The 26,066-nt window shown below is 40.2% G+C and overlaps 1 protein-coding gene across 4 annotated transcripts in view; it reads left to right on the top strand.

Annotated features, from left to right (window-relative positions):
* The window catches only part of UTRN (utrophin), a 380,224-nt gene that overhangs the window by 74,035 nt on the left and 280,123 nt on the right, over positions 1 to 26,066 (top strand). For all 4 annotated transcript variants that reach the window (XM_027687304.1, XM_027687284.1, XM_027687314.1 and 1 more), the window contains 13 exons: positions 5,133 to 5,210; positions 8,561 to 8,653; positions 9,486 to 9,658; positions 13,060 to 13,175; positions 14,242 to 14,405; positions 14,981 to 15,184; positions 16,342 to 16,523; positions 17,221 to 17,371; positions 18,763 to 18,882; positions 19,612 to 19,713; positions 22,669 to 22,776; positions 23,342 to 23,521; positions 24,826 to 24,980. In XM_027687304.1, the coding sequence (XP_027543105.1) occupies positions 5,133 to 5,210; positions 8,561 to 8,653; positions 9,486 to 9,658; positions 13,060 to 13,175; positions 14,242 to 14,405; positions 14,981 to 15,184; positions 16,342 to 16,523; positions 17,221 to 17,371; positions 18,763 to 18,882; positions 19,612 to 19,713; positions 22,669 to 22,776; positions 23,342 to 23,521; positions 24,826 to 24,980 (1,826 nt within the window). The remainder of the gene's footprint in view (positions 1 to 5,132; positions 5,211 to 8,560; positions 8,654 to 9,485; positions 9,659 to 13,059; positions 13,176 to 14,241; positions 14,406 to 14,980; positions 15,185 to 16,341; positions 16,524 to 17,220; positions 17,372 to 18,762; positions 18,883 to 19,611; positions 19,714 to 22,668; positions 22,777 to 23,341; positions 23,522 to 24,825; positions 24,981 to 26,066) is intronic.

Here is a 26,066-nt window from a genome sequence, read left to right on the forward strand (position 1 = left end):
CGGCTCGGGGGCTGCTGCAGGCGCTGCGCGGGACGCCGCGCCGGCCCAGCCTCCGCACCGCGCGCGCTCTGCGCGCGCGGTTTTGGACCCCAGGCAAGGCCGCGGCAGGAGAAAGGAGAGAGAGGGGGAGCCTTGCCAGCGAGTACTGCACCCCCGTGGAAGATGAGAGCACAGCTTCGGAGCACACAGAGGTTTGCCGTTCCAGGTTTGGGGAGGGAGGGAGAGGGGGAGGGGGACGGCGCAGAGGGAAGGGTGTTGAGCTGGCCATGGGGGTCCTTCGACTGGCGGGTGGGAGAGCAGGGCTGTCCCGTATGAAACATCACATCACATGTGAGCAATGCGCCTGGAATTTGTGGTAACACAGTGGAGGAAGGATAAGGTCTGGGTGGACAGTGGGTTCTTTGATTGATGGGGGTCCCGGCCAGGCTGGGGCCTTGTAAGGTACCTCAGCCTTGGACAGGTACGGGGGCCAGAACGGTTGGTCGGTTTGTTTGTTTGTTTGTCTATTTATTTCTTTCGTTTTGGCTCTCCTGTGGCTACTGCCCAGGTTCGGCATGTTCTGGATATATTTGCTTTGCTCTGTTACAGCCTGAAAGAGTGGGCAGGACAAAGGGTTGTTACTGGAAATAAAAGACTTGCCCAAATCGTTCTAACAGGAACGTAGCCTATGTACCCCTATGTGGTTGCGAGCTATGCTGGCGAGGGTTCATGCCTTCGGTAGGGTCACCCATGCCAGACAGGTCAAAACCATAGGACCAGATACACTACATTCTTGGGCAGGATGAGCTCATTAGCCTTCTGGCAGTCATCCTAGGAGAAGGACAACTCTCATCCCAAACCCGGGCAGATGGAGCTCGCTTAGCCCTGGAAGGCCATCCATCTCAGAGAAGGTCACTCTAATCAAACCTACGTCCTGAGGACCTCGCTGCCACCGTCCAAGCTTGCTTGGCCCTGGCAGATGAACCTCAGGATTAAAGGGTGGGTTCAGTTCCGCGCATACTGCATCTCACCCAAAAAATCCATTGCGCAGGCTTGAAGGCTTTACCCACATGCAAAAAGTCCTGCAGCGACGGGCGAGGGTCGAAATGGTAGGTGAAAGGTGCACTGGGAGCCGCAGACTCAACCCTGCATGCAGGCGGTTCAGGATATTGGTCATTTGAGACTGACGGAGATGAGAGTCTCTTGGGGCAGCACCCTGAACGACCAAGCAGCCTTTTCAAGGACAGCACTGCTTGCTCCACTCGGAGAGGGGCCTAGAAAAGGTGGCCTAAACAAAGCTCATCTCCACCTTCACCCGGTTGGTTAACTGCAGACCAACGGGCATCTTCTTCCAATGCGGTCGCACAAAGAGCAAAAAACAAAGGCATGCACCTGCCTCCAAAGGTGTACTCAAATTAACTCTAGCATGTTGGAACATCAGAACCATGCTCGACTCTGCCAATAGTGGACGTCCTGAGCGACGTTCTGCCCTAATTGCCCATGAACTGGCTCATCTCAACATCGACATTGCTGCTCTCAGTGAAGTTCGCCTTCACGAGGAAGGCAGCCTCAGAGAACATGGTGCCGGTTACACACTCTTTTGGTCAGGTAAGCCCAGAACCGAAAAACATCTCTCAGGTGTCGGCTTCATGATCAAAAACTCCATTGTCCCTAAACTCGAAAATCTGCCGACAGGTCACTCTGACCGCATTATCTCCCTACGCCTTCCACTAAACAACAAGCAACACGTTGTCATCTTCAGTATATATGCCCCAACTCTCCAAGCTGACCCTGCTGAAAAAGATAAATTTTACACTGACCTGCGCTGTCTTACCCAAAAGGTGCCCGCAGATGATAAGATCATTATCCTTGGTGATTTCAACGCCAGAGTAGGTAAGAATTTTGAAGCCTGGAAAGGAGTATTAGGCAAGCATGGTGTTGGAAACTGCAACGATAATGGTCGACTTCTGCTAGAATTCTGTGCGGAGCAACAGTTCACCATCACCAATACTATCTTTCAGCAGAAAAATAGTCTGAAGACAACCTGGATGCACCCCAGGTCTAAGCATTGGCACCTCATTGATTATGTCTTGGTGCGACGGAGAGATGTCCGCGATGTCCTCCATACCCGCGTGATGCCCAGCGCAGAATGTCAAACAGACCATCGGCTTGTGCGCTGTAAACTCAACCTTTATCTCAAATTCAAACCCAAGAGGGGCAGTATCCCAAGGAGAAGACTCCAAGTTAATGATCTCCAATCAGCCACAGTAAGAGAAAGATTCCAGGCAAACCTTCAAACTAAGCTTGATAACCATTCCACAGATTCTGCAGTTTCCTCTCCCGAAACAATTTGGCAGCATATTAAAAGTAGCATCCTCCAATCCTCTGAAGAATCCTTAGGGTTCTCCCTCAAGAAGAACAAGGACTGGTTTGATGAAAATAATCAAGAAATCCAGGAATTGTTGAGGAAGAAGAGAACTGCCCACCAAGCACACCTTGCACTGCCATCCTGTCACGCTAGAAAAACAGCCTTTCGTCTTGCTTGCAGCAAGCTCCAACAGAAACTCCGTGACATCCAGAACAAATGGTGGACCGATCTAGCTGCAAAAACTCAACTATGTGCAGATACAGGGGATCACAAAGGATTCTATGAGGCCCTGAAAACAGCATACGGGCCTACATACCAAGTCCAAAGCCCACTACTCAGTGCAGATGGTCAAACGCTTCTGACAGATCAAACCTCCATTCTGAATAGATGGTCTGAACACTTTCAGACTCTTTTCAGTACCAACCGTGTAGTACAAGACTCAGCAATTCAGTCCATCACACAACAACCGGTGAAATACGAATTGGATACTGCCCCCACTCTAGGAGAAATCCTCAAGGCCATACAGCAGGTGAAAATCGGCAAGGCAGCTGGGGTTGATGGAATCCCACCTGAAGTCTGGAAACATGGGGGCCTTGCACTCCATGCTAAATTTCATGAGCTTGTGGTGCGCTGTTGGGAACTAGGCGAACTACCATCAGACCTTCGTGATGCAGTCATCATCACCTTGTATAAGAAGAAAGGTACTAAATCAGACTGCTCAAACTACCGTGGTATTACTCTGCTCTCCATTGCTGGCAAAATCTTGGCAAGAATACTCCTGAACAGACTAATACCCGCTATAGCAGAAGGAATTCTACCTGAAAGTCAGTGTGGCTTCAGAGCCAACAGGAGCACCACAGACATGATATTTGTTCTCAGACAACTGCAAGAGAAGTGTAGGGAACAGAACAAAGGTCTCTATGTAACCTTTGTCGACCTCACCAAGGCTTTCGATACTGTGAGCAGAAAAGGTCTTTGGCAGATTTTGGAACGTTTAGGTTGTCCCCCCAAGTTCCTTAAAATGATCATCTCACTTCATGAGGATCAGCACGGCCAAGTCAGATATGGCAACACACTTTCTGAGCCCTTTCTAATAAAGAATGGTGTGAAACAAGGCTGCGTTCTCGCTCCTACCCTATTCACAGTCTTTTTCAGTATGATGCTCCAAAGGGCCACGGCAGACCTCGATGATCAGGACGGTATCTACATACGATATCGTACTGATGGAAGCCTATTCAACCTAAGGCGACTGAAGGCCCATACTAAGACCCTTAACCATCTTGTCCGGGAGCTACTCTATGCTGATGACGCCGCCCTTGTTGCCCACACAGAAGCAGCTCTGCAGCGTTTAACATCCTGCTTTGCAGAGGCTGCTGAGCTCTTTGGGCTGGAAGTCAGCTTAAAGAAGACAGAAGTTCTCCATCACCCTGCACCTCAGGAAGTCCCCCACCATCCCCACATCACCATCGGCCAGTCAGAACTCAATTCAGTCCAACAGTTTAATTACCTAGGCAGCCTCATCTCCTCAGATGGTAAGATTGATGGGGAGATAGACAATAGGTTAGCGAAGGCATATAGTGCTTTTGGAAAACTCCATAAACGAGTATGGCGTAATAAACACTTGAAGAAAAGCACCAAGATCAGTGTTTACAGAGCCATAGTGTTGTCTACTCTTTTATATGGTTCCGAATCATGGGTCATCTACCGCCACCACCTGCGTCTCCTAGAACGCTTCCATCAACGCTGCCTCCGTACAATCCTTAACATCCATTGGTCAGACTATGTGACCAATACATCTGTTCTTGAACAGGCAGCAATTACGAGTATTGAGGCCATGTTGCTGAGAACGCAACTGCGATGGGCAGGGCACGTCTCTAGGATGAAGGACCACCGCCTCCCTAAGATCCTGCTCTATGGTGAACTTGCCACTGGCTGCCGCAAGAGAGGAGCTCCAAAGAAAAGATACAAGGACTCCCTGAAGCAACAACTCAGCCTTGGGCATATTGATCACCATAACTGGTCCACTCTGGCCTCTAATCGGGAGGCCTGGAGACAGACCATTTATAACGCTGCTGATGCTTTTGAGAAAGCACGCAGGATCACTCTTGAGGAGAAAAGACAACGCAGAAAGAATCGAACCTTGCAGAATATACCATCTAAGGAGTCTTTCTGCTGTGTCTTTTGCAACCGGACCTGCCTTTCTCGTATTGGCCTTTTCAGCCACCAACGCGCTTGCATGAAAAATGGGTAGAGTCCTTCCCAAATCTTCGTTCGCGAAGCCTAGCCATGAAATTTCCCCCCCTTGATATTAAAAGGAAGGGAAAGTCAGGAAGTATAACTTTTTCCCAGTATGCAAAGATCTAGCAGGCTTTTGGTGCCAGAAAAATAAATTGCTGCTTGTTCTCTCTTGGGAGCCAAAAAATTTCAACTACTCTGGCAAATGTTCAAAAGCCTCAGATTTTCCCCAGGAACTCTCACTTTGCTGTTGCATTGCCGGTTAGTAGTTCTGTAGATGCTGGGAATAAAATTGGGTTTCCTGAAGATAAGATGAAACACATTTGGAATCCAAGGCTTGTTCTGTGCCTTAAATTGAGAAATATTGTTCTGACCAGTTTTCATTTTGAAATTATTGTGGATGGCCTTGTTTGGTTTTTCTTACCACTAAAAAAAAAAAAAAGTTAAAATCTGGAGGAAAGATAGAAAAGAAGAGGAATTTTTCTTTCGATTTTGTTTGGTCTGTCAAGTTAATTCTGATGTTTAACAGATTGTAACTTTTTATTTTCAGCCTAAAGAACGAGGTTCCACACGAGTACATGCCTTAAATAACGTCAACAGAGTACTGCAAGTCTTGCATCAAAACAACGTGAGCATGTTTTTGCACAACTTTTTGATAGATTATTTAGTTTATTCTTGTGTGTAAATGAGTTCAGAATGCAGAAAATAAAAATTTTTAGTACCTAAAATAAGAATTCAGTGAGACAGTTAAACTGTTCTTAGTTTTCCTTATCTGATGTAGAATTTAAGTGTCCAGCAATTTTGTGACATCTTAAAATGCTAACTTAATAAGTATTAACTAATCTGTGGTTTGTTGAGATGTGTTCATCTCCCAAGACAAAGGTGGCTTGAAGCTCTACTATTGCACAGCTAATGAACCTGGCAGGACAAAAAACTAATTTCCAGTGGTGATGCGTGACTCGTACAGAAATGTGTAAGGGGTTAAGTAAGCTTTTATGGGTGTTTTTCATGTCCTGCTCTCAGTATCCAGGAGGATCTTTTCAATGACATCTGTCAGCTCTGTGTCTGATGTGTACTGTTTCTAATTTGCAGTTGCAGTAACTGATCAGAAGAACAAACAAGCAAACAAAACCAAATCCTCCTTTAAGAAAAATGAGAAGAATAATTGTTTGGTTTAATATTTGCTTTTACTGCCTGGAAACCAATAGTGCTACAGTAAAGCGATTATAATTTTTCCCCGAAGAACAATTCCTGGGAAGTGTGCAATCTATAGTTAGAATTTCTATTTGTAAATGTCAGGGCACTAAAATAACTTAATAAGAACATTCTGGCAATAAAATACATCAGATACAAGAAGGTACTGACATTTATTTATATACACTCCTGATTGAAGAGTGATACCAACAGGCTGTATAATGCTGCAATTTCTCTTCTGTGTTGGTAGACTAGTGTCATATTTCTAGGAAGCAGACAAAGCTAGTAGTGGGTTATTTGTTTTTGTTCTTTGAGGTACTGTAAATATTGATTAACTTTTTTCTAAGGATAAATAATGAGTTTTTTCAGCTTGAAATTGATTTATTTTATGATGATAATAAATAATTAATACTGAATTACGATAATTAATTAGTTCTTCCTGAAGCTGACAGGATCTGGGTTTCTGGAAGTAAACCAATGGTCTTAGTTAGCTGAAGGTTGTTAAGGTCATGTACTTGATTTATACCTAGTGCTTACCTTCATTAGAAAGTGTGTTATGTGTTGATATGAAGGGAAAAGGCATCCACTGAGAAGCAGTTGCATTCGGTTGCTGGGCTATGCAATACTCATAACTTGTGAAATAATTTATGAAAGTGTTTAAATATATGTTGCAGAGATCAGACAAACCTAGGGTGTAGGTGATCAAATGATCCTGTGAACCTCATCCTTTTAGCAGAATGGTTCTAAGTAATGAAGTTCAACGTTTTTCATTTGTGGATCAATTTTTTAAAAACAATAACTAAAGAAAATCCACTGGAAATCATTCTGTATAACCAATATCAGTCTACTGTCTTTTATTAACTTTGCTTAAGTCTCAGTAGTCCACTCACTACCCTACTGGATTGCTGGCTGCATCCTGAAAAGCACTATTACAATACAAAAATGGGCATGTCAAGTATTTCCTTTTATGTATGGTATGGATAACAAGAGGAATGCATTATTGGTAGTATTATTCTTGATATGTGATTAAAAACTGTGAAGTGTGTTTGCCGTTTCCCATTCTTGGGAGTGCTTTTATTCTATTAGAAGTGAAAAAAAGCTCTTACAATGCAATTGCTTTATTTTTTCACCCTTGGTATTTAGTCTTGCTTTCTGTTCCTTGTGTTCTAGAGTGCTTTCCAGTGTGGTTTTAATGACCTGCACTGGTGATTCTTTTGGCCTGTTCTTGCCTACTTTACACTTATCTTAAAATATATGCCCAGTATTTGCAAAGAGTATTGCTGTAATTTTCTGTTCTAGGTGCTTTAAAAATTGAGAGAGAGGGAAATTAAGACATCCACAAATTTTTTTAGTACTTCGAAGTGTAATTTGTGGTTCCATCTTAGTCTTACAACACAGTTTTGATTTGATTCTCCTAACAGACACCCCTATGGGGAACTGAAAATTGTCAAGATACCTGAAAGCAATGAAGTTACAAGTACATTTTGCAGGATTGAAGCTATTTATGTCATATATCAGCCTTATATCCTTATATATCAGCAGTATCATCTAAAACAAAACAAAACTTTGTTCTTGTCTATTCTGTTATCCTAGGCTATGTCCACTGAGAGTCAGAGATGGCCTCCATTACCATCCCATGGTTGTCCATATTGTTTATTTGCTAGCCAGCTCCTTGGTGCAGGTTTAGTCTCTGTGACCAGTGCTGATCCAAAGCAATGTCCATATACAGCTCTTAGAGTGTAAGCTGCGAGGTATTTCTGGTAGGCATTGTGACTAAAACTGTTTTGAAGCAGGGGTGAGAAAGAAATTATAAAGCTTCTCCATTGAGGTGAAATGCACTGGTGCCACTTGCCCCTGGGGCTGGAGGATGCTCCTGGCTCAGATTATTTACAAGAATGAAGCCCAGCATCTGCCCTGTGTTGGGAGTGTATTGCAGCATCTGCTGTGTGCATACGTAGACCCAGGGAGGTATCTGCTTCGTCTGCTGTAGGCAGCTGTTCCTAGCCCAATTTCCGTAAGTGTGCTGGTGACTTGGGCATATGCAGTGCAAGGTGGTTAGAGTTAGTGCTACTTTCTCTGCGTTAACTGAATGGAGACTTGATGCCCCAAATTAGTTCAGACTCCAGAGTAGCACTGAGTGAATATCTGGTCATGTGCTCCAAGCTTTGCTTCTTCTCAAGTCTGAATACTTGATGCAGTTGTGGGTTGCCTCTCTTGCTCTCTTGCCTTACTAAAGTAATCTCCTTGTGTCTCTTTTCAATAGTTTCAGTTTGACTGTTTTCAGGTCAATGTGGGGTCCTGTGCACGTAGGAAACTTGAAAATCCAATTTTCCCTTCAGCTTTTAGTCTCTTTATAAACTTCTCTCATTTTGATGCTGTTCATGCAAAGGACAAACCTATTCATTAACAGTTTTCATGGTTCTGCAATATCTCTGAGTTTGTGTAGGAGCAAGCTTGCCTAACTTTTATTTTCCTGTCAGATCCTTCATACTTGCATTTCTGTTGTTCAGTTTTGACTGCTGGTATGCATCTGTATATTAGAGGAGAGAATAAAACTCTTCCAGTGGAATATCTTCTTTGGTGCCATTTTTTGTCATGTTGTTTAAGCAGTTGTCTTGACAAATTCAGATGGACAGTTCTCTGCCAGCTCTGGTTTTCTTTCTAACTGCTTTTTGTTTCAGAGCACTCGGTATTACGTGGCTGGACAGCCAGGGATATGGGGTGGGGTTGTGACTTAAGGCTGTGATAACAGTGTTTAATATAGAGTTGATCCAACCTCTCCAGGTGGAGTTGGTGAATATTGGAGGAACTGACATCGTTGATGGAAATCACAAGCTGACGCTGGGACTACTGTGGAGCATTATCTTGCACTGGCAGGTGAGAGTCTGTGTGAGATCTTTTCCTTTCCAGGAATCATGTGCACTGATCTGCTGGGATTTTCGCAAACCTTCCCAGGGTTTTGGTGGCAGAAAATACTGCTTCTATTTTGGGCTGGTAAATAAAGGCAGGCTGGTATTTGGTTTCTACTCTCATTCTATTGGCTGCCTCCCATGATACGTATTCTTGTATGTGCTTAGTTGTACTCAGCCTCTCAGTTTAGTTCCTGCTGGTGTTAATTGCAGGGGGGCTTTTCAAACTGAAGCTTTGTGTTTATATTTCTTCCTCAAAGGATTGAGGCAGGTAGTTTTTTACTGTCTAGGTAGCTGTGTTTGGCTTGCATCTTGCCTGCTGCTGAGGTTTGTTAGTCTCATAGATTGAATTCTTCGTGGTTTATCCAGGTGTCTGGGAAGATCATTGAATTTACTTGGAGGAACTTTGGCAGATGCGTATGGGTAGTACCCAAACAACAAACTACTTTTGTTGGATAATCAGATATCCTCCTTTTGCAGAAAACGTGTGCAAACTGTATTTTTTGGGTTTATTTACTGGTGGAACCACAGCACAAGGCATAGACAGCATGGAGGAGAGAGGGACAATTGTAATGTAAGAGTAATGTGTTGTTATTACATGAAGCATTACTAATTCTTGTAATCAGTAGAGTGCAAAGATGCCCTGAAGACTCCTATTCCCAAATTTTGTGTGAGGAGTTGGAGTTTGATTCACAGCTTTTCATGGGGAAGACCCTTTCATGATTTGTGAAATAATTTTGCTTTGTAAGCAGGAAAAGTGGAGCATGTGTGTGTAAGGTGTAGTTGTTGCTGTCTTGCAGGTGAAGGATGTCATGAAGAACATCATGTCAGATTTGCAGCAGACCAACAGTGAGAAGATACTGCTGAGCTGGGTTCGGCAGTCCACGAGACCTTACAGTCAGGTCAATGTTTTGAACTTCACCACAAGCTGGGCTGATGGACTTGCCTTTAATGCTGTCATCCATAGACACAAGTAAGTAGGAAACAGCATATCTTATACCTAGAGAAGTAAACAGCTTTTTTCCTGTGTCTTCATGCTTGAGCATTTGACAGCTTCTAGCCTGTTTTGGTGATTCATTGTCTGGTTGTTTGTCTTTTGTTGTGGTAACAATAGCAGTGGTGGGATATTGCCAGAGCCTTGCAAAGGCTGGAGCCAAGGCAGGAGTGTAACACTCAGTTCCTGCACATGCATGAACACTCGCTAATTGGAGTGGATTGACATTCCACTTAGTATGCATTATACAGCAAGTGTGTTGAAAGGGTCTCTGCAGGGAGAGGGAATTTGACCTGTCTTCTTCACCTGTACTTCCTTCCTTCTGCCTGCCCTCCTCTGCAAAGAGAAACATTTCTTCAATCAGAGTTTGTTGTTTCATTTCAGTAAGGAAATACAGAAGCTTCAAAACAAAGGAATAAGAAAGACCGTAGCTTTTCTGGTGTTTTTTAATGTATCTTGCATGAAAGATAATGCATGCACTTCCTTCAGGAGAACTGTTGGGCAGAAGAATCAAAGGGTAATAGAATACTTCAGGTATCTGTAGAGTATTCATTAGTTTGTTCATTATACCTTATAAGGGGTTGTGTTAAAGCCTCTTTGCATAGATCTTTTGTGTTCTTTCTGATTTTTGGAGGACTCTTTGGTACTTTAAAGAAATCATTGTTACAGAGTCCTATGAGACTTGCATACCTTTTTATACTTTCTTTTTAAAAATTTTTCTTTCAGATTTACTGGAAAATATGTTCTAATCCAGTGTAATTGAAGTCAGCTCATTGCTTTGCAAGGTCTGACTGTTCTTAACCATAGTAGTGGTTTTCGCATGGTAATGGTAAAATAATTCCTGGCCATCAGGTATCTGACACAGCAAATACTTTAAAAATACCCATAACTTCTATACCCAACAGATAAAAAGTGTTTGCAAAACATATGTTCACTTTGAGCCTGCTGTTCTCTGCTCTTAAATGCCCATTTGGCATGTGCTGACTGAAATGGGCTCCGTCACAGGCTCGCTGGCTTCAGGACTGGTCTGCCCTGATGTACCTCTGTGCTTTGTCAACCAGAGCTGGCTTGTGTTCAGGCTGCACAGGTGTGTAAGGGGGACCTGCACCACACGGAGGGCTCCTGAAGGTTTGGAAGGACTGTTATGCAAAGGCAGAGCAATACTAGTAAAGGTCTTGCTGGAATTTATCACAAATATCACCATGTCCCTTCTCTGGATGTGGTGAACTGTAATGGTGGTTTTCCTACTGGCACACATGCCTCTAGTGGCTTTGCTCAGGTGCTGAGCACGTGAAGCTTTGCGGTGGAGAGTGTGCCGGCTTTAGACACAAATGAGGCCTAGATGACCTGAGGGGAAGCAGGGAAGAAAGAGGTAGCCAAGCTGGTTTCAGGCTGTTTGTTCTCCTTATTTCTTGAGACTGTGTGTTTGAGCTTTGCATGATCTGAAGTCTGCTCTTTTCAGAGCATGGTTAAGTAGCAAAAGCCCCTGCTGAAAGCTTTGACTGAGTAATTGTGCTTTCGTGTGGCTTCCTAAAATCTCTGGGTCTGCTCATCTCTGAGCCTTTTATTCCCTATTCCTTGGAGCCTGACAGCTGCCAGCATGTCAGTATTCAGCTTTGCTGTCCTTGGGCACAAGTCCTTTAGCCAGGGAAGCAGCACACTCTGAGAAGTTTTGACCTGGGTTTAAATTCAGGTCATCTTTGGAAGAGAAACGTTAAAAGCAGTTGCAAAAGAACAAGGGGTCTGGGGCAGGTTACAGAAATGGTAGGACAGCAAAGCTACTTAGCTTACCCAGACACTAGTGCTTCCCTACCTAAGGGGCATTTTTTCAGTATTGCTTTTTTTATTTTAGTTTAAATTGACACTTAATGGGATCCACAAAGAGTCTCCTCTTTTAAGAGACTTAGTATCTTTCTTTTATCTTTTTCTATCTATGAATAATTGTTAGCTCTTGGTTATGGTATCTAGTAACTTTTTGTAACACCTGCAGCACTTAAGTGACCTGTTACCGCATATAATTTTATTGACATTTTACTGTGCTGGTCTCTTTCATTTCCCACTATTAGCTTAGTTCCTCTTTAAACTGAATTCTACTTTTTGTTCAATTTTCTCACTCATAGGTAAATACCTGGATTGCAATTTATTAAAACTTGTGTTATCGTGTGTAGGTACTGCATGTGCAATATATTGATTGCAATGTGTTTTTCAAAGTCGGAGTCTCTGCTAAAGCTTTACATGAATGTGTGGTTATCCTTGTTGCTCTTGCATAGAGGTACAGTATTCCATGAGCTTCTATGCTTCTGGCTTTTTGCTTATCAGACCCAACTGGCTTATAGCCTTCCCATTTCACAAATGTAATGACTTGATAGATGATAAAGGATACACTTAGGTCAATTCACAACTGAATCAAATATTAAAAGAACTAAAGACAAGCCTGTCTCTTCCTCCTCTATAAAGTACAGAATCAATAGGAGCGTTTTGATGAGAAGCCACTATTGCAGGAGAACAGAAGGTTATTTTAATGGCTGTGTAGCCTAACAGCTCTGCTAGTGTAGCACTTGGCTGATCCTCCCTTCTTGGTGTAGATACTGCTAGGAATGGGGGCCCTATTTGCTCACCCTGCTTCCTGCTCTGTGCTCTGCTCTTTCCCCTTGAGACCTGACAGTGTGTTCTGGGTGCACAGCTGGACTGGAGATGTCATTTGGTTAACACTGATCTTAAATGAAGTCTGCTGACACTGCAAATCAATCAGCTCCTTGGCCTGATTTGCATTGTGACTCAGGAACACTTGTGATGGGATATTTTTTTTGTAGGCTGTCTTTTATTGTGGGAGGGGAATGGGGAAGAGTGAGCGAGTGGGGGGGAGACTGCTGTTGTTCCTGGCTGTGATGGCCTGGGATGGCCACATTGCAAGTTGGGAACAAGGCTTTCCAGGAGCAGAGTGACTCTTGATTACTCAGGAGTACCAGATGCAGAAAATGTGTAGTACCAATAATGCTGTGAAAGAAACAGCTGAAGAAAACTGGTTCTGGGATAAATTTTGAACAAAGTTTATGTCTTCTTATTAGTAGTATTTGATCTCCTGTTGCAGTCAATGACTATGTGTTTAAAACACATAGAATGGAAGGTTGGATGTTGCTGTGGACATGCAGTCAGTTAATTGGTTTGTGATTGTCAGATTGTCACTAAAAAAAAAAAGGCATGTATTTGTATTTATGCATTTGTGTACATGAACTTATGTTGGTATTTTATATTTATGAGTATGTTTATATTACTTGGGTAGCTACCATCATATCCATAACTTGATATTCTGTATGTTATGGAATTTTTTTTTTCCCTGATAAAATTTACTTTCTTCCTTGGTTTGTTTTTACTTTTAGACCTGAGCTTTTCAGCTGGGACAAAGTTTTAAAGATGGCCCCTGTTGAGCGACTGGAAAATGCTTTCAACATAGCCAAGAACCACTTAGGAATTGAGAAACTGTTAGATCCTGAAGGTAGGATATAGTTACTTTACTTGACAAGAGGTTTTTCTGAGCTCTCTTGAAAGAAATGTCTTCTATTGACATTAACTATGAATAAAAATTCCATCATTTTGTGCAGTGCTATTTTGGTTTGAGCCTTTAATTTTGGGTTTAAAATAATGTAATTTGTAGGGTAAGGATATGTCTGTGTGTGCTTCTGCTTTGGCATTTTGAATATTAAGGTTCAGGTTAATTTACCATTCAGAGACTGGATAAGGAAGGTGAACTTGGTACCCTGACTTTCTTTCATTTTAGGTAGGAGCTGTACTGCAAGGGTGCATGCTTTTCAGATACAGTAGAGAATGATGTAGAATGGGACATTTTAAGGGCCCTGATGTGTTATTCTTTGTATATACACTGAGTAGCAGTAGCTGCCAGTGCTGTGAGTACATGCTGTGTAGGAATGCTTACCAGGAAACTTTTATGACTCTTTTTTTAAATACTGAGCTGTTGCTCTGCTTTGAAGTGAGCATCCAAAGACTTATTCTGTAAGATAAGCTCTCAAACTTTGTAGATTCAAGCACCACCTTTTTATTAAAAAAAAAAAGTATTAACTGAATGGGTACTGCTCATAACCCAAGAGATAAGTGAACCGGAGTCAGTGAAACTCTATCAATATGAAAAATAAGAAAATTAACTGAGTAATAATTTTGAGTGGGAATAGAGCCCAGGTGGAAATGTTTGTTTTTAGGGATACTGTCCCTGAACTGCGTTTCTGCTTGGGAGATGCTTCAGAATAATTTCCCCTGAATGGATTTTATTCCTTAGCAACTTCATGCCTGGGCTGTTACTTCAAAAAGATCAAGTCTTTTAATGTGAATTCACTTCCAAATGTAGAATTTCTTTTTTTTATTATTTTTTTCTCCTTCATAGTACTTTGAATATATGTCAAACCTGGTCTTTAAGGTAAAAGCTTACTGAAGACTACTCAACAGGAGAACCTATGATGTGCACAATATGTAAAGTCTTACCTGTGTTTTAAGTAATGATTTAGAAAATCAGCTTATTTATTTTTCCCCATATTTTCTTTTTGATGCAGATGTTGCTGTACAGCTTCCAGACAAAAAGTCTATTATTATGTATTTAACCTCTTTGTTTGAGGTCCTTCCTAAGCAAGTCACAATGGAAGACATTCGGGAGGTGGAAACTCTTCCAAGGAGATATAAGCAGGAATGTGAGGATGGAGAGTTCAACATGCAGCAGGTGTGTTTATCATCAAAGTCAGCCTATCATTTCTTAAATTGTAATTTTAGCTAACCTTCATGTTTGTCAGTTATCTCTGAAACATGCCTTCTGTCTTGGACAACACAACTGGGAAAATATGAAAAATCTTATCTTCTTTGTCATTAACTTCAGTCTTTCTGTCTTCCTTTTTCTTTTCTGATTCATGTACAAAATCCTGTGTGTTGAGGTATAAAGTTCCATTTGTGTTATGCTTCTTGCTTTTGCTTCTCTTTCTCATATGTCTTGACCAGCTGAAGAGGGTGGTCTGAAGTCTTTAACTGAATTTGCCTTGGAACTTTTGATGGGTAGTGGTAGTGATGAGGTTATGTTTGATTGTGAGATTCACTGTTAAAAGAGCAAGATTGAATTCTATCCAGATTTTTTATTTCAAAATGAAAGTTCATTAGTAGTGACTCTGACCTTTCTCATTAAAATGTATCCAATGTTTACTTTTAACATTTTATGAAGGACTAAAAGTTGTTCTGTTTTTAGTATCTTTTGGGAAGGCATCTTCTGTGCACTTCTAAGACAACCCTTTTCTCTTGACTGCCTAGACTGTAGTACTTGAAGAGGACCAGGACAGTTCTAGAGCAGAGACTCCCAGCACAGTGACAGAGGTGGATATGGACTTGGATAGCTACCAAGCTGCTCTGGAAGAAGTTCTTACGTGGTTGCTGTCAGCTGAGGACACGTTTCGGGAACAGGAGGAAATATCTGGTGATGTTGAGGAAGTCAAAGAACAATTTTCCACCCATGAAGTAAGCTTCTCTTGAAAATTCCTTTGTTGTGGTTTGATTTCTTTGTATGTGTGTGTAAGCTGCAGAACTTCCATTTCCTAGTCCTTATTCAAGACCTTCTGTTCTGTTTCTTTTGTCTGTCTTTTTCTACATGAAAGGCACCTCTAACTGAATGTAGTCTACCTGTGGTTGGGGTTTTTTGTTTGTTTTGCTTTGGGTTTTTTGTTTGTTTGTTTGTTTTTAACAAATAATGGCTGCTTGAAGGTGAAAATGGATCTTTTTAGAAGAACTTAGAGTGGAACATGCTTTGAAGCTTTAACGTATTTTTTAAAATCAGCTTTTGGTGGGTGGCTTACTGGTGTGCTTAATACAAAGGCAGTCTGATCCAGACTGAGTTGTGCTTCCCTGCTGCCAACTACTAAAAAGCCTGGTCAGCCTTATGTCACTTGCTGTTAAAAGACGGCAATGCTGAAATTGATAATCACGTCAATTTAATTCAGTGGTCTCCCTGTGATGATTAGGGTGGTTTGTTTCAGAAACTTGTATTGATGCTTCCAAATTATTCTTGTTTCCAAATTATTTTGTTTTGACTTTGTTCTAAATCTGGACAGGTGTGCTAATGTTGATAGAAGTTTAAAGTGTCATGTTAGATGTTTTAGTTTTCTCCAGTGTCAGCTTACTGTATACAGCCACATATAAAATCTGAACACTGATCAATATGAGGAATTTCTTCCTTGTGCTACAGTTTTAAAGCCATGAACCAAAGGAAGAGGTGTTCTAACTTTATAGTAAATATATGAATTTTTGAGTGTTAGTAACTGATAGGTTCTAATTGCTTTCCTACAATACATTTCAGATTTTATGTTCTGTTGTCCATAGGTAAGTTTGTTACGTATTCTTGGTGAGTTTGTTCAAAGGCTGTCTTCTACCAAACAGATCTTTCATTGAGGTGGTCAACTTTTTTTTCTCAATTAATTCTGTTTTACTGGCCCCAGACTTTTTGTAGCTCATGGAAAATCTTTTGTCAAAGAGAGGAACAAGTCTGCATTGTTTGTGTGTTTGATAGTACCAGCTCATTCTGCAGCAATATTTCAAGCATAACAATTTTTTAGGATATTTACCAATTCATAAACTCCTGTAGGACCCCATGCTGATATCTCTGCTTGTACTATTTCCAGGGTTTTATGATGGAACTGACTGCTCACCAGAGCAGTGTTGGCAGTGTTCTGCAGGCTGGAAACCAACTGGTGGCCCAGGGAAATCTGTCACCTGAAGAGGAGTTTGAGATTCAGGAACAAATGCTGCTGCTGAACTCCCGCTGGGAGGAACTCAGGGTGGAAAGCATGGACAGGCAGTCCCGGTGAGTCGTGGCACATAACCTCTTCTAGAGGCACAGGACCGACTTCTAGTGCTTGCTGTGCCTTGGAGAAGTCGGTTTGCATCTGTTTGTAAGAATTTTTTTTTAGAATTAACACTTCAGTTTGTGACATGAAATCCACCTTCATACTTTCCAAGGTGAAACGAAAGGAATGACTTTAACTGGTTGGGGTGGGTTTTTTTATAATGTAAACACTTTGTGACTGTTATGCTATGTAGATGTGCCAGACTAAATATATGGTATTTAAATGCAGTAGTTACATAAACTACTGAAAGAGTATTAAAAACACATGGAAGTTTCTCTATAAAGTGGATGTGGATAGCTATGGGTATTTACACAGCTAAAAGCCATTCAGAAGAATTTTTTCTGCATATGGGTTACCAAGGTAAGAGCTGCATTTTTTTGTGACTCTCAGCAGAGGCTTTATTAGCAGCAAATCCCTGATGGAAAAAACAATCCCTGATATAAATTGCATAGTTCATGAACTTTTTTTTTTGAGAAAGAGAGAAGGAAATAAGAATACTGAAATGTGTTCCTTAGCTTAATGCTGAACACTTTATTTGACGCTAGGGTAACTGTTTTATGAATGGCCTTGCTGCTTTCCTGTATGAACTAGAATTTAGTTTCTTTCCTGGGAAAGCTGTTTCTGAAATAACTCAGTCTGTGGTTCCCCCTGCAGCCTGCATGACATGCTGATGGAGCTCCAGAAGCAGCAGTTACAGCAGCTGTCTGACTGGCTGACAGTCACAGAAGAACGCATTCAGAAGCTGGAATCTCAACTCTTGGTGGAGGATTTGGTGTCCCTTCAAAAACAGCTGGAAGAACATAAGGTAAACCTTTTTGTCTGCTATGTAATAGGTAGAATAGAAGTATCTGAAAGATGTGTACACTAGTGGGTTCCTTAGCTGAGAAACTTGATTGTGTCAGAAGTCATACAGGGCTGCATTTGGTGTTTGGAAAAGGAGGATGATGGGGTAGAAAGGAATTGGAAGTCTTAACTGAAGGCTCGGGCACTGCTGACTATTATGTTTACTTCATGAAGGAAGTGAAACTTGTAGGGAAAATTGTTACCCTTTGTGCAGAGACAAAGACCTCTCCTGGTAAATTGTTGGTGTGAGGAACAGTATGAAATATACTGTGGACAAACTTGCCCTTAGTGACTGGCAGGCATGCTTGAGACTTGCAGATTAAAATAATGTGGGATCAGGAAGGGCCTGATTCCAGTCCCTGCTTTTACAGGGATTGCATCCTAAAGGGGTGCATAGACACTGCTCTCTGATATGCATAATATTTTGCAGGTAGTTTGTCTCTCAGTTGAGTTTTTGAATGCAAGTCCAGCCTTTTTATCCTGCAATGTTTTTGTGAAGGAGAAAGATGTTCTTTTTGATATTTGTCGTGGTTGCAGCTTTAGTTTTTGTGCTTAGTGCCGAGGTTTGACCTTCTCCCCAGCATGGGACATACCTCACAGAACAAGAACAGTGGACTATTTTTGGTCTGTGTAGTTTTTTTGTCCCACATTTTCATTCTTTTGTCTTCAAAGTCTGGGAAGTTTGAGGCGTGTTGTTCCTGTAGTAGCTCAGGATATGTGGGGATGAAAAGTGACATTTATAGTACTGTAAAGGTATATTGATCTTGCAGAAATATTTTGGAGGTAGGCTTTAACCATGGAATCTGTTATTCTATAATTTTATTGTATGAATATTTAAATCTGCATATTGTTTTAAACTAATCAGAACTGCACGTTTTCTGCAGTTTTTAACTATTGTCTTTGAACATCATGATCAATTATTACACTGTTGGTATTTATGGGAATTATATTGTCAACTCTTAACAGATGAATGTTCTTAGTGATTTTTCCCTGTTTGGCATGACCTATGGTACTTGCTTATTAACAATAACAGCTTTATATAGAAACACTTAAGCTCTCCAACCTGTAACATTAGATATATAGAAAGTCAGTGCAGTTGTCATGATTCTTCTAGTCAAGTATGGTGCATACAGCTTAAAGCACTCCCATGTGTACCAATATTTCAACAGAATGGTTTTGGGTTCATTTCTAGCAGTCTTTTGCTTACATTTACTTAAACTGTGCAGTGATTCTGTGCTTTACTGTTGAATCTGAAGTACTTCCTTTGCCACAGCAGTTGTGATAGTCCCTGTGGCCAAAAGAGCAGATTAGCAAATGTATTCAAAGTTGGTAACCTCTGTTTTGTTCTTATAGAGCCTGCAGAGTGATTTAGAGGCAGAACAGGTGAAGGTAAACTCACTAACACACATGGTTGTCATTGTTGATGAAAGCAGTGGGGAAAGTGCAACGGCTATTCTGGAGGAACAATTGCAGGTAAAATGGTAGAGCCCTCTTTTTTTAACTGTAGTAACAGGTACTTAAAATCTCTGCGTATAATTGTTAATTAGTGTTTTTGTGTTTAAAGACAATTTATCGTAGAAAGTAATTTATTTTTTTATTAAGTAATACTAATTTAAAAAATTATTAAATTAGCTCAAGCTAAAACCTGCAAAAGTGCTTTGGTGACTTTCAAGCTCAATTCCTATTTGCATTCCCAATGACTTAGATACTTTTGTAGTATATCCTTACAGCAGTTTCATAAAATGGGAAGATGCATAGTGCAACTCTTATTTCATATAAGTAATTTTTATTAGGAAGTTAAAATCTGATAGGAAAAATATTTAAAGACATGAATATGATTTATCTAGGGAGTATCATGTGAAGTATTTTCCTGTTTTTATCAGAAGTTAGGACTGTAACCTGAAGTACAGTGAATGTGGGACAGAATTTATTCAAACAGAATTCACGCTACTTTGTTTGCTCCCTTTGAAGTCAATCAAATAGCTCACTGATTTCAGCAAGAGCAGAGGTAAGGCCATAAGTGAATGTTTTTGAAAGTGTTAACCTGCAGTTTTGTGCAATACAGTCATAGCAGTAGCTGACAAGGAGGTAGATATAATGTAGGAAGAGGTTAATGTGAAGTAAAAATTTTTTTTGAGTATCTGGTTTTGGAGTTTCTTTGTGAGGTTTGTGATCATTCACGAGTGTTTCCTGCTTTTGTAGAAGCTTGGTGAGCGCTGGACAGCAGTTTGTCGTTGGACTGAGGATCAACGGGTCAAGCTGCAAGAAATTCAGCTTTTATGGCAGGAGTTGCTGGAAGAACAGGTTAGTAGCTGTTCAGTTACTCAGGGTTGACCAGTTGATTTGTGGAAGGGAAAAAACAACCAACCGAAGAAACACAAACAAACACTCAAGCCCCTGACTATGGTGGGGAAAAAAAGCCTTGAAAAGCTAGGCTTTGTTATTGTTTGGGTTCCCACTGTTTTTTGAGGAGTAGAATAGCTCTGAAGTGCAAGAGAAGTATTTTCCAAAGTTTTAAGAAAGAGTTTGTAACACCTTGGAAATTATTTTATAAGGAATCGTGCAAAATGACCAAGAAGTGTGAATATCCATGATAGCAAAATGACAGGGAATTCTCTAAGTATCTGGTGGTTTTGTAATTACAGAAATTTTCCTGATTAAGGTATATGTGCTTCCAACATGGATACATGTACACGACTGTGCAATCAGCTAATCAATAGATAACTATTTTCAAAATCATTAGCATCAAGCATTTGGTCAATATAATGGAGCATGCAGCTTGTTTCATTTTGCTGAGTTCAGCTGAACAGTTGAATTGTCAAGAATTGTGAGTGTTCTCTTGCTTTGTTATGTATTTTACATATATAATAAATACTGCTCAAACACAAAGTAACTGATGGCATGAAAGTGTGTTAACTCAACTGTGTGTGCTAGGTTTGCATGTCTGATGCTACAGTTTGCTTTGTGTCTCAGTTTAAAATAGTTGATGGGTTTTTTTCTTTGAAGGTTTTACAGAAATTGTTTTTTTTCCCTTAAATGATATATTTATTACTATAAGCTATTGTTTAAACAGCAGTACACTCAGATTGTTTAGACATTTAAAAGAAGTTGAACAGTGCTGATAAGCTGTTGGTATCAGTTGCAGCCTGGTTTCTTTGACAAGGATGTTTTGTCTGTGGATTTTGGGGTTGCTTATGTGTTTCTCCCTGACCCCTCCCATATCTATTTGTAGTATATTAATAAGCTGAATTTCTAGCTCATGTGACCTTGCTGATATGGACCCCAAGTTAAAATTTTGGTTTATCCCATGCCAAGTATCTGTTTATATATATTTCTTTGACATACTGCTTTGTCATCTGTGTATGTATATCCAGAAAACTGTGTGCTAACATTTTTTTGCAACTCTTGGTCATGGTAACTCTGAGTTGAGAAATAACAGTTCCCCCAAAATCCTTGCTGTGTATGTCAAAGTATGAACTTCAAGTGCTCTTAGTTTTGGTGACTATGTGAACAAATTTCTGTCCTCTTCCACCCTTATATTCTTCTGGGGAGAAGTGGCCATTCATTGGCTCTTACAGTACTGTTAAAAATGTCATCTTCTGTTGGAGTTGCTTTTGCATTCAGCTTTTTTTAATTTGTATATAATTATGTTGCTGTGTAAAAGTGAAACAATGGGTGTGTTTAATATAGAATGTCAGATAGTGAATGAGGAAATACAAGTTTGTTTTAGTTGGTTTAGATTAGCCTGTGTTTGCATTCATTGTTCAACTGAACAAGGCATTTATTACTAAGAGGTTTGAATTACAGTTCTCTGTTCTCAAGAATGATCAAGTGACTTACAAAAATTATAGTTTGAAACTACTTAAAAACTAAATACAAATACTTTAGCAGAAAACTAGCTAAAACATTTAGGTACTAGCATTTTCCATTTTGGCTAACCATTTGGAGAGATGAGCAACAGTGATACATCGGCCTTTATGTGGCTGTCTAGAAAGCTTTTGGAAACCACAATTCTTGCCACTCAGGAAACAAATTCCCCAATCGGTGCCAGATGTCAGATACTTCTTAGCACTGTGATAATTATGTTTCTGTCTTCTAGGGAGAGTTATCTTTGACTGCTGACTTAGCAGAAATTAACTGAATACACTGAAGGGTTTTTAAGCTCCTCTTATGCATAAAATGTGTTGGCTGAGATGCCAGCATGATTTTTCCATGGAGTACGTGATGTTATAATTTTGTTTCTTACAACCTTATGGCATTTCCACCACTATTGTATTTTCTGTCTCTACATTTTGCATATTGGTTTACATTGGAAATATAAATTGCCTTAACCCTTTGGCCCACAGGTTGCTGTAGTAAGTTCTGGGACAATGACGAAAGTATACAGCTAGACTGAGGAGCCTAGTGGCTTTTGTAAAGTGTGTTGTTCAAAGAACCAAAAGGTCTGCCTTGCTGTATGATTTACTTTTAAACACAGAGGAACAGCAGTGTACCAATGGCTATGCAACTGAGAACTGGGCATTCTAGTCCATAGAAACTGCTGTGCAGCAGCAGCATTAATATGTTGCAACATAATATATTCTCTATAAAATCTTTCCTGATACTTGATGCCAGTTATTGCTGGTGTTACCATAGGAGTGCTATGTGACTGAAGCAAAGTGAGACCCAGGACAAATTTTCTAGAAAAAAAATGAAAGAAGTTCAAGATCTGAGTTAGAACTATTCAGAGCAGACCACTCTAGCTTTCAGTAGTTAATGAAATAGTATTTGCTGAAGTTATTTTGCAATTGAAAGTAGGTACCATAGACAGGGAGGTGACTAATTAGTATCTTTGATCGACTGCCTGGACTAAAAGAATTTTGAATTACCAGTAGTGTAGCTTCTGTGAGAAAATACTTGCAACAACTGGGTTTGAGTCATGGAGGAAGAAGGGTGGAAAACAGAAAGTGTACATGCCATTTTGATAAAGTCCTACGTCAGCTTTAGGATGGATGTCTGTTTGCTATAAATAACTTTGGGAGAGATGTGCTCTGATATATTGAGAAATGATTTTTTTGAAATTGTTTTGCTGGAAAGTATTACTTCATTCCCTAATCTGATATTTTTGTCCCATTTTATCTATTATTGAAGTCAACTGAAATTCCTGCGTATAAAGACTGTAGAGTTGCGCTTCGAATGCAAAGATCTTAAAGAAGGAGTTGTCAATAGCTGTTTGACAAACTTGATATTTTCTTGTGCTATTTTTCTTACAATTTGCAGTGCTTATTGAAAGCTTGGTTAACTGAGAAAGAAGAGGCTTTGAGTAAGGTCCAGACAAGCAACTTTAAAGATCAAACAGACCTGAGTGTGAATGTTCGAAAACTAGCAGTGAGTATCACTATCTTGCACTGTCCCATCAAACCTCATAAACTAAATGAATGGCAAATTACCAGTTTGACCCTAGTAAGAGCTGTGAATGCATGACACTTTGGAAGCCAGGCAACATTCTCTCCTGCCGGATTCTTTCACATGAATTAAAAAAATTGGTACAACCTATTCTACGGCTGTTCCAGATTGGTGTGCCAAACTTTGGAACAGCTATCCTAGATGATTGACGGGACTTGGATTTTTTTGCAGGCCACCAGTCAGCTGTGTTTTCCAAAGTGTAGGTTTGCAGTGTGGTTTGTTTTTTAGTTCATTGGAGCATAAACTAATAATTTGTTACTCAAGATACTGCTGGTTGCTCTAGAAGCTGTTTCAAGGATGTGCTCTTTAAAAAGAGTGTCTGTTAGGGCTGTTTTTACACGAGAGAACTGTTCATCTAATTCAGGTAGTACATTTTTCATCTCTGTCACCACCCCCACAAAACCCTTCACCTCCCAGACAGGGAATTAAAAGCTAAGGGGTAGCAGAATACTTGATGTCATCTTTTAACGTTTTCTTTTAATTTCAGATTTTGAAAGAGGACATGGGTATGAAACGTCAAACACTAGACCAGCTGAATGAGCTAGGTCAGGAGGTGGCCCAAATCCTTGGGAATGACAGAGCATCCAGCAAAATTGATCAGGATCAAGAAGAACTAACTCAGAGGTGGGACAGTTTGGTTCAGAAGCTAGAGGATTACTCTAACCAGGTACTTAACAGGGCTTTATTACTTGTTAGCTTTTTAGATGACTGTATGTGTGCAAACTTCACTGATACTGTGTCAGTGAAATTGCCCAGGAGAGTTCTTGGCATTAGGCTAGAGAGGTAGGTGTTTTTTCACATGAGGCTGACTTTATCTGCTGACAGATCTGTCTACATTTTTTGGTCTTTGAAAGCCCAAGTTGTTAACCTGACTAGTACTATTACTCCTTTCTCACACAGATTAAGCTTCATTTTTCTGATGAGTAAAGCAGGCTTGCCATGTATTATCAATCAATGCAAATGCCTTTAAACATTATAAGAGTGCTGGGACTGGATTAAATCTGATACTAAAAGAAAACAAAGGCAAAACCCAAAACCCAGAATAGATAAATAAATGGGAGTCATACAAGCATTTATGCTCTGTGAGTATGATTTCTCATCTGTTGAAAATAGAGTAGTTGTTTGTTTGATGTGTAACGATGATAGCCAAGCTGGATTGTTAAATGTTTATTTTAGTGTTTTGAGTGCTTGGTAATGTTTTTATTTAGACAGAACTCCATTGGTTTCTGTGAGAGTTTTATTTGACAGTTTTATAACTCATGTGCCTTTTTATGTGATATTAATATGTTGCTATGGTGAAAGCCATGGCACTGATTCACGATCCATTTAGTGTATAGTGAACGAGTTGTGCAGTTTGAGAAGGGGTTCATTTCAGCCATGTGGCTATAGTTTGTTCTTGCATTTGAGTCAAAGTGTTAGGAAATGCCAGATCCTGTCTTCATCCTTTCACTCCCCTTAAATATCAAGCATGTACTTAGAACTTACAGGTTGATTCCCTTGGGTCTTACTTTATAACCCATTAAGGAACATGGAAGGTTTCTATTGACATGAGCGAGTTTTTAGGTCAAATTCACCATGTATCAGCTTCTTATGAGATCTAGGCTTGGTTTTATGACATATGAATACAAAATATGGAATTGTGTGTTAGTAGACCTCAAGTACCTTGGTTCTTTTTGTGAACAAATTTTGAAGAAAAATAGATATAATCCTTTCTTTGATTATAGTTTGCTTCGACTGGCATGAAATTCTAGTTGAACTGAGAGTATTGATGCTTGGTTTCCTTCTGGAAAATGAGAATAATGACATTTTTCTGTGGAGTGCATCTATGATAAAGGTGCTTCATAACAGTAGGTCATTTGGAGGAGTGAATGAATGGGCTTTTATGACTGATGAATAAAAGAAACTAAAAAAAAGCAATTCAGCTTGCGTTACAAATGTTATGTGATCCTTTTCCTAAATTATTTTGTGTAGGTAACTCAAGCTGTAGGAAGTGTAGGAATGTCACAGGTTTCACAGAAGACTGCTGCAGAAGCAACACCATTGAAGGAACAGTCCAGACAGGAATTGCCCCCACCACCACTCCCAAGGAAAAGGCAAATTCCAGGGGACAGTGAAGCAAAGAAAAAGTAAGTATATGTCACTACTATTTTTGCTCACTCATTAGATACTACATAGACTCTCAGTCTTGGCTTTTGATTCTCCTTTTATGCAAGTGAGCAATACTTAAATTGCACTTGTGAGGTTGGGTTGCACTTGGGGGTTGGACTAGATGATCTCCAGAGGTTCTTCCAACCCGAACAATTCTGTGGTTCTGTGAATGTGAAGGAAATGTTGTGTACAACCTTGTTTTCAGAGCAACAGAAAACCTGTAGCTTCCATTAACTTCCAAGGGAAATGGGTGTGTTTTGTTTCTCATAGAAGCAGGTCTTCAGCCCTTTGTACCTCAGCTCCTTTACTGGAAAGATAGAATTAATTATATTTACTTCTTCTTGTAAAAACATCTTCTCATCTTTGGTTAAAAAGTGTTGTGAAAGTCCCAAGTATTTTGATTTACTATTTGTTTATAATTACCATAAATATATGAGAGAAATGGGAGAAACTGCACAAAAAAAAGGCTGAGAAATCTATTCCATCTCCCTGGTATTTAGTAATAAGAATAATATTACAGTGATGTCTTCTTTGACAAGTATTTCTGGGGTGGCTGGCTGATTTGCATATGTAGGCTCATAGAACAGTTTGGGCTGGAAGGCACCTTAAAGATCATCTCATTCCAACTCCCCTGCTATGGGCAGGGGCACCTTCCACCAGACCAGGTTGTTTGGAGCCCCATGCAATCTGACCTGGAACACTTCCAGGGATGTGGCATCTACAGCTCCTCTGGGCAGTTTGTTCCAGTGTCTCATCACTGAAGACAATAGGCAGCATCTCTCATACTGAAGAATTTCTTCCTTATATGTAATCTAAATATACTCTTTCAGTTGAAAACATTTAGTCCTTGTGCTATCAATACAATACCTGACAGTCCCTCCCCAATTTTCTTTTAGTATTGGAAAGCTGCTGTAAGGTTTCCCTGGAGCCTTTTCTCCTCTAGGCTAACCAATATTTAATAACTTGTGTTGAATTCTTTTTTAATAAATAGCATACCTAAAACTAAAGGAGTTGTTTCAAGATAAATTAAGAAAGTAAATGCTGTATATTCAACATTTTGCTTT

This window comes from Neopelma chrysocephalum, unplaced genomic scaffold (genome assembly GCF_003984885.1).
Source record: "Neopelma chrysocephalum unplaced genomic scaffold, ASM398488v2 Primary Assembly neopelma1_23, whole genome shotgun sequence".
NCBI lineage: Eukaryota > Metazoa > Chordata > Aves > Passeriformes > Pipridae > Neopelma > Neopelma chrysocephalum.